The 14460-nt window shown below is 38.0% G+C and overlaps 1 protein-coding gene across 1 annotated transcript in view; it reads right to left on the reverse strand.

The window, feature by feature from the left end:
* Nucleotides 1-14460, reverse strand: part of Focad (focadhesin) — a 225907-nt gene that overhangs the window by 86483 nt on the left and 124964 nt on the right. The window contains exons 12-15 of the mRNA XM_028773373.1: nt 8777-8881; nt 8190-8291; nt 7550-7680; nt 4627-4753 (exon numbers count right to left, since the gene is read on the reverse strand). Coding sequence (XP_028629206.1) covers nt 4627-4753; nt 7550-7680; nt 8190-8291; nt 8777-8881 — 465 coding nt within the window. The remainder of the gene's footprint in view (nt 1-4626; nt 4754-7549; nt 7681-8189; nt 8292-8776; nt 8882-14460) is intronic.

The raw sequence follows: 14460 nt of genomic DNA on the forward strand, positions 1-14460 counted from the left end.
GAGTTGTAAAGGAGACCTTAGACAAAGGGTTAGGATGATGGGAGAGGGCAAGGACAACTACCCTCCACCATGATTTCAGAAATAAATAAATAAAAGAGGACAGAATAGCCAAAACATACCGCTGGCGGAGGGTATCTCAGGGGAAATCACCCCTGTGACAAATGGCCTGAAATGAACTCTGCCAGCGGTCAAGAATCCCCAGGAAAGGCCCCTCCCGTCCTTATCTGCCGCTCAGTTGTACAATGCTCTGCTTTGAAAATGTAACACCCTGATGGTGCTGGGCAAGATGAAAGAGCTTTTCTCAGTGATTCTGAAACGCCTATTAATTTTTGCCACAACAGATTCACAGCTGACTAAGAAATCACTGCCCTAGCGTGCCTCCTATGCCCATCTTAAGACCTTAAGAGAGAAAGTGTTCAAAGAGAATGAGACCTCTTTCAGAGGCCAATGCACTGACTTTATTTCTGCACACACTGTTTTTCATCAAACCCTGGGCAGCTTGTTCACACTGGAAGTTATGTTCACCCTTAAAACTTTAAGTTGACTGGGTAACATTCCAGGCATCTTGGGATTCACTCATTTCCACTTCTGTGCATTCTGTGACTGAAAGAGAAGACTTCAAACTGTTCCCTCAACTTTATCACATTTGGTAAAACAATACAAAAGAAAGAGAATTAATCCAAGCAAACTAAACAACAATCAGACATCCACATGGTCAAGTACTTCATAGAAATCTGGCAAGTTAGAATTTCTAAGGTGTTCAATAAATGTCAGCTACAAGATTGTTCTTTCACCACAAAATGAAATATTATAATCCATATATCACAAAAGGGAAATTTTTGTTCTAGTCATCAAAGAAATATTAGCAAAGAAAAATATCCTAAAAGAAATATGTGAAGTCAAAAATCAATATATTAACAGCCTTAAAGAAGGAATGAATTATCTGCTTATCAAAGAGACATTAGCATCTTTCTGGTCAGTTGAGATTTCTAAGGAGCTTTGCTGTAGGTTTTTTTGTTTATTTGTTTATTTAGCCAAGTAGAACCACAAAAATGCATAATGTAAACAGAGTCACTGTTCTGACACACTTGGCATTTAAGCAGACTCTATCCTTTTAGAAACCTGTCCTAGGGAGATATGTAAATGAGTAAGTAGCAGTGGTTTTTAAGATGAATCTAACTCCACTGAGGACAAACGAAGTTCAATATTTTGACTTTCAAAACCAAAGACTTCATTACCTACCAAACTTATTGGGGGAGAGGGTTCAACACTGTACTACTCTACTTCTTGCAGAGATGCAATGTTTGAGAAAGCTCTAGGAATCAATTATAAATGTTTTTTTAGCTGATGTATTTTCTCAAAGCCAGGGTTATTCAGTTTGTGCTCTTAGCTTTACTGATTTATTCTACTGTTTCAGGCTATCTTTCTACACCCCTAATGATATTTGATAGTCAAAGACTTAAAGAGTAATAGACAGATAAATCATGACCAACTGCTTCTGAGAAACAGATTCATAACTATGCTGAATATCTCCATTCTTGAACCTGGTGATGACACCAGTGTTTCACACATGTTGCAAATTAGAAAACAGAATAAATGGTCTCGGGGAATGAATGTTGACTTCTGAGGGTAGCACACCAACCCAAAAGAAAAAACTAGTCCCAAGATAGTAAATATTAAACATTGCCTCAGAAGAGATGCTGAACTGAATAAATCTCATGACTTTAGCATACACCACAGGACAGAACTGCAGCAAATAAAACACAAAATATGAAAAGCCTTACACAGGGCAAAGAGAGAGAAAACTACCATCAAAGTGACGGTTATTCCTACTTACATAGAAGAAGCTATCCAGCTCTAAATGTCAATGAAGCCCATGTTTATTACCAAAACTAACAATAATAGAGTTTCAACAAACAATACACCTCAGGACATATGCAATATTTATGAAGAAGACATGGCATGTAGTATATTCACCAATAAAAGTTTATACTCTAGACAAGAAATACATAGAACAAAAAGGATAACAAAATAAAACATTTTGCCATACACACAAAAAATAAGAAATCAGGTTACCTGATTGATGGCATTGTTCTATGATTTATTAATTCTCATCTTGCTGTCAAACATGACTTAAGGACACTAACAGCTAGAGTTAGACTACCGCATACTGGATTTGTAACGTATCAGATTTTGTTTCTTTCTTAATTTTTGTTTGTTTGTTTGTTTGTGCTTGTGTTTGTTTTTGAAGACCGGGTTTCTCTGAGTAACCCTGGCTGTCTTGGAACTTGCTCTAGAGACCAAGCAGCACAAACTCAAGCACAATCTCTGCCTCTTGCGCTGGGACTAAAAGTATGTAGCATCAAAGCCAGTTTCAGTCAAAAGAGAGTTTTTCAAAGAAAATTTTTAATTTAAAAATAGATGTGATATTTAGACTACATAATAATAAGAGAGAGGAGACCAGATGAGAAAGAATAACTCCTTTATCCTAGCAAAGAAGTAAGAGATGAGCTTCATTTAATGAAACAAGATACCCCAGTGCTGTTAGGACTGTGATTCTCAGCCTATGAGTCTCCACCACTTTCAGGGTTGAATAAACATCAGGTATCCTGCATATCACATTTTTACATCATGATACATAACAGCAGCAATACAGTTATGAAACAGCAATGAAATAATTTTATAGTTGGGACTCACCACACTATGAGGAACTGTATTAAAGGGTCACAGCATTAGAAATGTTGACAAGCACTGCTCTGGGAAGAACACTGAGAAGCAAGGAAAGAGTATTCTAGTGGGCTCACGATTGTATTTGTAAGGAACTGTTTGGGTCAGAGAATGGAATTAGGGCTAAGTGTTCAGCAATCTTAATGGTGCCATTAAATATGCAGTGAAGAAAATGGAGCTGTAGTGATGAGGGAGAAGATACCACTGGAGGAAGAAATCACCATACATTATGTGGGTGTCAGAGAAAAGGGTGAAGAACTATTCAGAACCTCCTTGAGAGAGTCTACCTAACTAGGTACCAACTAACCAGGGGCAGGCCCAACATCCAGACAGCACCAATACGGGCAAGATCATGCTAGGGTCTTTCTGAATGCACTCTCCATTTATCTCCACCTGAAGCATAATTATCACTAAGTGAATTAACCAGAGAACATACTCCAGTAGCTCTTAGTACTTATGAAGCACGCTTTCACCACTGCCTAAAAACAAAGATGTTCTCTATTACGGACAATGCTTTTTCTACCTTCAGTACAAACTATAGCTAGTAATGATGTCTTAGATAAATGGGTTAAGAAAACTCCTTGATGAATTCAATGAATGTCCTAAAAGGTAAACATTAATATACCTGAGCCTTACGCTACCAGCAGAGGGAGGGTCAGGGTGGGAAACAATGAAATTATAGGAACAAAAAGACTAGATTACTATTTTCTTAGAAAAAACGTAATTGGTATAAAAAAATTAAAGTACTTCAAAGGGGCAAAAAGTAGTCCACTTGGGAGGTGGATGTATATGACACATTTCTCAGTTGTTGTTAAAAAGATGCTTAATGATAAGATCTAGATATTTATTGAGAAAATGATATAATTGGTAAGGAAGTGGGCTCCAGTACCAGACGACTAATTGAAGCAACAGAAAATAGAAGTCCGTAAGCTCAGAGCCGTCAATGCTGTGAAGTCTTGTAAAGGTCTAATACCTTTCCAAGTCCAGGCCAGCAGATCTGAAACAATCATCCTAAGGACACATCCTTACTGAACAGAGACTCTACTCACTGTCTGGAGAAAGGAGTGTTCACACAGCACAAACTACACTCAAACCAAGATTCTGAGAAAATGTCTCCTAAGGTCTATTTTCCTCTAATTCCTATACTGCAACTCTTGAAAACGGGCATAGAAAGCGTTTAACATAAGGACAATAACATACAAACACTGGGTTTTGTAATTGTTTATCTTATAGCAATTTTCAACATCATCATCATTCATGATTGGTTACAACCCTAGGAGAGTTCTCATTCCCTTAGAACCTGCAGTGCGCACACTCACTTTGTCAAAAACACTGGTTAGACAAATGGATGAACTTCAATGTGATTATCCTATTTATTCAAAACAGTAAAGATTCTCTTTGATATACGATCACTCTGGGAACACTCTAGATTTCAGTCAATGATTTGCAAGTCTGTTCTGCTCTTCAACCATCTGGCAGATCTAACCACCAGGAAGGGATGCCTCCTTTGCCAGTCTTCGGGTCACTCATGATTTATTCGGAGTACACAAGGACCACTGACCTATGGCTATTCCTTTACCTTAACAGATTCTAAGATTCTTCAGTCAAAAAACTAAGAAATAAACACATTCAACAGCTCCATAAATACCCTCTCAACATAACAAAAACAAATAAGGCCAAAAATATGGTCTCTGTAGAGTGTCAAGCTGATCAACCAAAATCTCCTCAGAAAAGAAAAAAAAAAAAAAATGTGTGCAAAGCAATCCTGTTCTACTCTCCCCTCGCCTCCAACAAAAACAAATCTTAGAATTAATACTGAAACATTCACTTACTCAAATTTGATCTCACATCCTGGTAAGATAGCTGAAGAGTTATACTGAACAACTCAGAAATGCCTACCTCAGCCTGGCAGAGTGCATGAAGACCTTGTAACACCAAGGCGGCTGGAGTAGCTTGATCAGGCTTGGTGCATTCATTCAACACCTGAGAAATGGCTGCCAGCATGTCTGCACCATGTTGATAGGGCCTACGACAAATGACAGTTTCAAATCAAAATTAGAACCAAAGAGTCATTATTACTCCCAGATTTTTGACTAAAATAAAGGCATTCTTTTCTCAACCCCATGTACATACTAAAGATTCACCCATAAATACTAAAAACCACATGTTCTTCAAGATCTTTACACTATGATTATGATCTGTTGCAATTTAATAATTTAATGCTTATTTTTATGCAGCAGTTAAAAAGAGAAGACACTTTTGCAAATTCATGCACATACGCATGTCCATGTGCACATGCACACATGTATGCACAGGGACACACATGTATATGGGTACCATTTCTTCTGCAGGTTTACTTGCCTGTGACAACACCTGGAGGTCAAATATCTGATGTCTTTCTTCAATCACCATCTGACTTATTTTTTTCAAACAAGGTCTGTCACTGGACATGAGGTTTATGTTTTCAGCTAGACTGGGTAGCCAGAATATTCCAGAGATTCAACCCTCTCCACTCTACTGCTGCATTAAAGACTTGAACCAATATGCTCAGCTTTTGTGTGAGCACTGGGGATTCGAACTTAGGTTCTGACACTTGCATAGCAACACTTTACCCACTGACCTATTATCTATGCAGCCCTGAAGAAGGTACTTTTCAAGGTACTTTAGAGTTTTAATCTCTAAGTCATAATCCTGTTGTCAGAATTGGCAATTTTTTCACTAATGTATTTATTTATTCACTTTACATCTGGATTGCAGCCCTACTCCCTCCTCTCTTCCCAGTCTTACGCTCACATTCCCTCCCCCCATTTTACCCTCTCTTTCTCTTAGAAGAAGAGAACACTTCCCCCCCCAACCCCCATACCAACCCACCCAGGAATATCAAGTTAAATCAGGACTAGGCAGATCCTCTCCCACTAAAGCCAGACAAGGCAACCCAGCTAGAGCAAAGAGACCCCAAGGCAGGCAACAAACTCTGAGACAGCCCCTGCTCCAGTGGTTAGGGGACCCACATGAAGACCAAACTGTACATCTAATACATGTGTAGAGAAGCCTAGGTCTAGATCCTGCATGCTCTCTGGTTGGCAGTTCAGTCTCTGTGAACCCCAATGGGCCTAGGTAAGTTGACATTGTGGGTCTCCTGTGGAGTCCCTGACCCCTCCAGCTCCCTCAATCATTAAAATCCCAGATTTTAACAATGGTAAATTAATGGGCAATCTTTATAGAGATTATAGGAAAAGGCAAAGCTACTCCTGTCTAGTGGCTGTTCTGCATCAGATAGTGAGCATGAAAGCAGACACTGGAGATCAGACGACTCATGTCATGACACTAAAAATGGTGACTACATTTATCATCGCCATGATGATGACTATACTAATAGAAGGGGTAACCGAGTGTATGCCTATCCCACCCCAGGCTGCATCCGGGCATGGCCTGTGCCCTTCCTTTCCTACCCCTTCCACACACATTGCACTGCCCCCAGACTGTCTTTAAACCTAACAATTGCTCACATCTACTCTTTGAAAGCCTCAGGGACATAAAGTCCTTCCTCTAATTAACAAACTATTAATAAATGAAACCGCCTGACAAGATTCTTCTGTCTCATTGTCCCACAAAAAGAAAATGATTTTCCAAAGCTTGGGGGAAAACTGATATATTTGAGAATAGGAAAGAAAAGAACATGAATAAGTTCTCAAGACTGATGTAGTCTGATATCTAATCTTTCCTGCACCTCAACCTTCCCTGGAAAATTAGAATGTTGGCTAAGAACTTGTCTCTATAATTTGTTCCATGCCAAGATTTTAATAACATCCAGACACACAGGTCTTGAGTTACATAAGTGTGGCTTTTTTATACCATAGTCTGCTCTTACTTTTCTGTACACAGGCTCAGAAAAGAGACAGAAATGCTAAGGTTTATATTCTTACACATTTTGATTCAAAATCTTACTGGAGACAGAAGTGACTCATGTAATCAGCACTGCTGTCTACCTCCTGCACAGTCTCAGGACACATCGTTTACTCTGTCGTCCTGGACAGAGGTACAGGATGTTCACAGGAATCCTACAATGCCACAGTCTATCATGCATGGCAAGGTACTGAACTAGAAATTTTATCAAATGCACCCAATCTAGTTCCTCTTCTCAGCTTTACTTCACTCCATTTGAGGGGAGGAGGGAAGAAGAAACTTAAACAAAGGTAGCTTTGCTTATATTGTTTCAGCCTTAGCTCTTCAATTGATCCCTAATCTAGACTGGCAGTCAGTTCTCCGCCTTCATGTTCTCATGAAAGAGTAGAGGATAAAAGTAAATGCAACATCATTTTCTCCCCTGTTATACCATGCTGTATGCAACACCATACAAGTCACAATTAGGCCTTTCCTACTTTAAGTGCTTACAAGAATCTGGCCAAAGTGGTGTACTGTGGCACACATTTGTAATCTCAGCAGTCAAGAGGCTGAAACAGGAAGATCACGAGTTCAAGGACAGTCTGAGCTACCCAGTGAGACCACAAATCTAAAGCAAAACAAAGAATTGTTTATGACTACAGTCTACTGCTTAGTTGTCAGGCATTTATACATAAAAGAAGAGAAAACATGTCATGTTACCTCGTGACATTATAGTAACATATATCATGTTACTATAATATTAAATTATTACCCAGAAGGGGATATAAATACCCTACACATTAAAATGAAAGAAAATAAAAGGGAAAAACATGCTTGCTTTTGAAAATAATGCATTCTTCTGTATTACAAAAAGAAAAAAGAAAACTTGAGTGAAGAGTACTCTCTCACGGCATGCATCCTAAAGAAGCAGTCTTACCTCTGTTTACATATATCCCTGATGGACGCAGCTTTTGCAATCAGTTTCTCCCACTGCAGCTCCTTGCCCACAGAGAGAGAGGGCGCATCAGACATGGCCATGAAACGCTGCAGTTCAGGGTACACACGATCCTAATAAAATCATTTTACAAAAAAAAAAGGTAATTTGCTAACTCAAACTGAATAATCATTATCTTTTATGCAGCATTTTCACCTCCAAATCTTGCATTTGCATTTGGAAATTATAATGTATCTCTGCTAATCAGCAGAGAATAATGCTGTTGTGATTACAGAGGCTTTCCTTACAGACCCGTGCACAGTTCATCCCAGAAAACAAGTGGCCAGATCACACCCTTTCTACAAAGCCTCTAATCACAACTATATTTCTATTACTTTATCATACAGATGGAGAGATAAATGTCAGAAGTAGTGCAATAAGATTATTTTATGTTCTCAATTTCTAAGTCAAACACAAGTGACTCTTTTATGAATCAAATACACCACAATAAATCAAAATTTGTCAAGGTAGTCATTGATGATACCCACTACTATTACTAAATCTGAGGAGCACTGTCACGTAATAATTTTTCTTTAGAGAAAGGAAAACGTTTAATATGCGACAAGTGTATAGCTAAGCGTACCTGCTTTTCCCACAGAGATGTCAATAGGCGCAATGTGACAGCTCTTAGTCGTGGTGTGGTTCCCAGTAGTTGAATTACCCGCAGGATCTGCCCTATGCATACCTGGAAAAGTATTAAACTGTTTTCATGAAGGAAGACAACTTCAAGGCTGCAAAGGCATTTTTAAGGTCTTTGTTATAAGTAAAGACTGGAATGCAAGCTTACTTAGCTTGTACCCATCTTCTGAGAACAAGGGAGATAGATTGGGGAGGAACCAATCAGCAATTTGGGGAGCAAAGGGTCTAACCTCAGAGAACAGCAAATGTGAAAACAGATATTTAGAGATTTAAATAAAGCCCTAAATTTATCTGTAGACATTAGCTACTATAAAACAAAAATAAAGGAGGAAGAAATAATCTTGGTAAAATTAGGTCCTAAAATTTCATAATATGAAATAGAAATCAATATTAACCATTTGGGTTGCTTCCCTCCACTGCCAAAAAAAAAAAAAAATTAATCGATTGATATATGAAATAGATATAAGCACCAACTATTTAGGTTTCTCCCCCACCCCCTCCCCCCAAAAATTAGTCAAGTGATATACTAACCTTGTGAACACCAAGTGTAGGCAAAGTATACAATATATGATTGTATGACACAGGGTCTAAGGGTCTTCCCAATTTGAACATCAAAACTGGAATCAGATTTGGTACCTAAGACAAATTTAAAGGGCATGTAAATTAGGCCATCGTCTGAGCTTTATTATGAACCACTGCCCACCTCTTACTTCTTCAAAGTAAAAGTATGACTGTGGATGAGTTAGGTTTAGAAATGTCAGCTATTTGTTATTAATGGCAATTTCATACTAACACTAATATTCCAATTCTATTATAATGAACTTCAAATGCGAGTTAAAACATCTATTTCTTAAACAAGTAAGATATCAATTAATAAGAAAGTTAATATTTAGGCTACCCATAAGAAAATTATAGTTCAAACAGACAGTTAGCTACACAAACAGTAAACAACTCCACATAGAGATATATTCAGCTAGGTTATTCTCACATGAAATAATTAAAACCAGGATCCTACAAAGGAGGTGAGTAGTTTAAAATGTCTCTATAAGCCCTTGTTTTTATCTCTATGCATTACACAATAAAATGAAGAAAATCAATTTATTCATTGGTCACGAGAATAAATGTTAAGGCAATATTTCCCACACTGATTCCATTCAGTGAAATCCCTATTGAAATCCCAGCAAAATTACTTGGTTGGGATACTAGTCCTAAAAGCAAAGCATGCTGAAAAGCTGAAACAATCTCAAATATCTGTACAACTCTATAAATACTCTGAAAGACATTGAACTATACACTTTCAATGAATGAACTGAATTTTACGCATGCTACAGCTTAATAAGATACTTTAAAATTCAATTCAAGAACTGGGCACACTTGGTTGCCTCCTAGAGATTAAAGTTAAATCCCTATTGCTGAAGACACTACACGCTTCAGACACAGGACTCAAAGGATCTGAGTTGTAACTGACCTAAAAGTCTCTTCCCTATGAACTAGCTTTCATAGTACCAAAAGGAGCTATGCAAGCTGCCAAAAGCAGGAATCCATCAATACCCCTATCTAACTGTGAGGTCTACAAATCACAACAATAACCAGCATGGCAAGATATCTCTAAAGGTGTGATAGCAGCACTCATATCTTAGTGGTAACCAAAAGCTACCTAATTGGTCTTAAGGCCTGCTTACCAGGAGTGAAATCATGCCAGATACTAAAACCTGACCCAACTACCAAAAGCTAGTAAGATAATGGATCTTAGAGGACAATCTACTATCACCTTTTCTAGACTAACAAAGTTACTAACTATATTCTAAATACTTATACCTAAAGGAAAATGGAGCCCGCATCCCTTATCGAACAAGTTTCTACTTGGAGTAGACAAGAGACCATGACAAAAAGACACAACTGGTGAAATTCTGAGAACAGGTGAGTGCAGTGTGCCTACCCCCACTGGATACATCTACCTCTTGTACCTATATCTGAGGAACATGGAGGGTGGGGTGGGCAGAATGATTCTAAGAGCCAGAGAACAGGGAAATCTGCTGTGAGACTGTCTTCTAGAAATGACAGAGAAGGTTCACCTAGGATCCCTCCACAGCAAGGCTGCCTAAACACAATGTCATTATACATGTTAATGTGGAAAGGAGGACTCTCACAAGGGTCTATCCTGAGAGAAGCAACTCTAAGCAACTACTGGCTAGTGAGCGAGAAAATTCATCTTTCCTGGGGATGAGCTCCTTAACTGTTTATCCAATAATGAGTCCTGAAATCATGTACAGAAACACACACACACACACTAACAAACAGACTTAGCAGGCTGTGTCCATATATTTATACACATATAACATATATATGTAATAATAAGAAAGAAAATAAGCCACAAGTTTGAGAGCAGGGGACATGAGAAAATTGAAGGTTGTAAAATTTTAAAAAATCTTTTTAACTTCACAAAAGGAAAAACACAAAACAAACAAAAGAGCTGGGTGCAGGGCCATACCACAATCCCAGCACTAAGGATGCTGAGAAGGACTACAGGTTAGAATGCTAAGAAGGACTAAACGTTTGGGTGCTAAGGAGGACTATAGGTTTGGGGGCCAACCAGAGTTATGGAGTGACTTAAAGCCTGCCTGGAAAAAACAAACAAACAAACCAAACCAAACTAAAACATGCTTTTTCCAAAGAACATGAATAAACTCTATTTAAAATAGTGTATGATTCTTCATATAATCCAAGCTTTAGCTTGATAGACCAAAAGTAATCCAAAAACTAATCTTCCACGTTCCACATTTCAAAGGCTTGTATCCAGTATTTACTCATTTGTTCTATCTTAGAAACCCATTTCTTCTAAGCTTATTTCAAGGCATTGACTTTAATTCAAGGAAGGAAAAATGTCCTCTTAACCCTACTACCAAAACGCGTGACAGCTAAAAAATTAATTTGCTAATGATTCTTGCCATAGTATATCATGGCAGCACATGGGCTTTGCTGGCTATAACCTCACAGTACACAACCAGAATTCTTAAGGATTTTTGCAGGTAATAGGGCTTCGCTGGAACAGAAACTCCATTGCTCTCAGCTTGGACAAATGAAAGAAGACAATTTTTTGAACTGGCTTCTTATTTCCCATTTTAATTAAAAACAAAAGGTTATCTTAGATTGCCTTCCATGGGTCTCAATCAATTATCTCCTGTGTAACAGTTCCTACCAGGACACTCTGACAGATCCTTAGTTCTGGGAATGGCAAGCAGTGCGTTTAGTGGCATTTTATAAAACAGCGCATTTAATCATGTGGCTTTTAAACTAATGTTTTAATTATATTGTCAGTAGAGAAATAAAATACTGTATTTATGTCCTAAAAGTAGAGTTGCTTTAAGAACCGGGAACCTCAAGAAACATCAGTATTTTCTCTGTCTGATGCAAAGGAAAAAATGTCAGAAATGTTTACAATAAATAATCTTTGATTCTGCATCATCTATATCATTCTTAAAACATAATAGTTGACACTGTTAGTCTACCCCCGCCCCCACCTCCGTACATATGTAGCAGAGGGCTGCCTTGTCTGGCCCCAGTGGGAGAGGAGATGCCTAATCCCATAGAGACTTGATGTTCCAGGGAGGGGGGATACCCTGCCAGGGCATCCTTTCAGAGGCAAAGGGAAGGGGGGATAAGCGTAGGAACTCTGGGAGGAGGTATTGGGAGGGGGGCAACATTTAGGATGTGAAAAACAATGATTAAGTAATAAAAATATATAATTGGGGGAAAAGACATAATATCCAAAAATTAGGTAGCCATGTAGATTATATATATATATGGGGTAAACCAGACATAATAGGCCAAATTAAGTAGCCATGTAGATAGAAAGAATAAAGCAAAGATGCTGCACTAGAAAAACCCAAACTAAGCACATCTATGAAAAATATTTAATCCTGGAAGTATGGATTGCTGGTTTCCTTCTGACACATGGATATGCTATTTCTCTATTGAAGATTGGTCTCAGCTTCCACAGCCCCTGCTCTTCGAGCTTCTGCTCTTCACAGACAGAAACAGCACAACACTTGGATTTTACTTCTGAATTAGAGTCTGCTGGTCAATGTTCTGTCTACTATCTTGCTATATGGCTTCATAAAGCACAATGCTTTCTCTTTTCAGATTCAGAGTTCAAATCTTTGATGAACAAACTGATTTAAAATATGGTATTCTTACAAAAAAATCCTATGACTATCAGCAGATCAGCAGATTCCTCTGCAGAAATGTCATAAGCCAGAAGGGAGTAAATGCATATTCAAAATGCATTATAAATTTTATGAAATTTTGCAATCAAATGCAATATTAAAAGGGGGAATGCAAACTAAGGATACTGTAACTAGCAAAACTACCAAAACACTTCAGAAATCAGGAGAAAGAAAGGAGTTCTCAGATATACACTCAAATGAGATCCCCACTGAACCTGTCTGAAAGGAAATGTAAAAAAAAAAACTGTTGTAAATGAAAAGCAAGTACACTAGACAGCAACACAGAAGCATAGAAAACTATAAAGTTTTCAGGAAAAGTAAATACATAGACAGTCAAAATCCTATAATATGGTAATGAGACATTTATCATATAAAACACAAACACTCTTTTGCATTTATCTAGTTAGGGGTGGAGGAAAGGATGACACCATGCATGAGTGAAGGTCAGAGCTTAAACTGAAGGAGTCAGTGCTCTAATTCTACTATGTGGGTTCTGAGGCTCACACTTAGACCATCAGGTTTTGGTGGCACACACCTTTAGCTGCTGGGCCATCTTGCTCCCCCATATATATCTTTTAATTTCATTAAATGAGTTAAAAGGCACAACCACAAATACTGTAGCCAAGAAATATATAAATGGACACAGTAAAGATAACATAAAAAGAAAATAAATAAAGGGCAGGGTCTATATATTGATTGGTATTTATGTACACAAGCTATCAGCTGAAAAAGAGTGTTGCACCTAATTGATGTTTTATATGATGCCCATAGTAACTGTAAAGGAAATAAGCATAAAAATGCACAAAGAAAACAACAAAGAATAAACACAAACAAACAAACAGTAGGAAAAGAAATGGAGCAAAAGATTACCAGACAGACAGGAAGCAGTTAACAGCTGCAAATTCTGTCACATACTAATTTCACTTAAGGTTAAGGGATTCAGCTCTACCCAAGACAAAGACAAAGCAGCTGAATGGATAGGGACACCTAGGTCCAGCTGTGTAGATGCTGCAGAACACTTATTTGAGAGCTAAATCCATAGGGCCAAAAGCAAAGAGATGCTCTACTCAAGTGGTAATCAAGAAATAGTTGGAATAACCAAACCCATCAAGCAACAACAAAAATTAGATTTTTTTAAATCCACAGAGTAAATAGTGAAAATAACAAATAAAACTAATGTATGATCTAGTAAACTCACTTCTCAGCATTTGCCTATAACAACTGAAACGAGGGCTTTAAGAAAATACTTACAAACTCATAATCACCGCAGCATTATCTACACTCATCATTCACAATTATTCACAGAAGAGACAACCTAGCTATCAACCATTAATGGATGGGTACGAGAACGAAGTGCTGTCCCTACTATTCTGCTTTCAAAGAGAAGGAAACACTATCATATGGAACAACTTAGCTGAGGCTTGAGGAATTATGCTAAGAGAAGCAAGCCAGGCACAAAGAACAAATACCATGTAACTCACTTATATAAAGTACCGAAAGAGGCCAGACTCTTCCAGCAAAGAGTAATGGTAGTTCCTAGTTGATACAGGAAGGAAATTTAAGAGAGTGCTGCTCATGGAGACAGAGCATCAGCAATCAGCAGTGAGAATACTCTTGAGATCTACGATATAGCAATTTATAGTTTGCAATGTTACACAATATTATATACTGTATATCTACTGTATAACAACATTCATATAGTTAGCAATATTATACAATAGTATATTTAGAAATCAGTTGAGATAGATTTCATGCTGTTGATTTTTATCGCCAAGAGAAAAGGATCATGGATTTATTTGTTAAGAGTATGAAAGGCTAAGCATCATGGTCCTGCCTTTATGCCCAGCACACAGAGGCCCAGACAGACAGATCTCTGTCAGTGTGAAGTCAGTCTGAGATATAGAGTGAATTCTAAAACATCCAGGGATACATCAGTCCATGTCTGCCCCCCCCTCCAAAGAGAGAGAGAGAGAGAGAGAGAGAGAGAGA

This window comes from Grammomys surdaster, unplaced genomic scaffold, assembly GCF_004785775.1.
Source record: "Grammomys surdaster isolate TR1022 unplaced genomic scaffold, NIH_TR_1.0 225, whole genome shotgun sequence".
NCBI classification, from domain to species: domain Eukaryota; kingdom Metazoa; phylum Chordata; class Mammalia; order Rodentia; family Muridae; genus Grammomys; species Grammomys surdaster.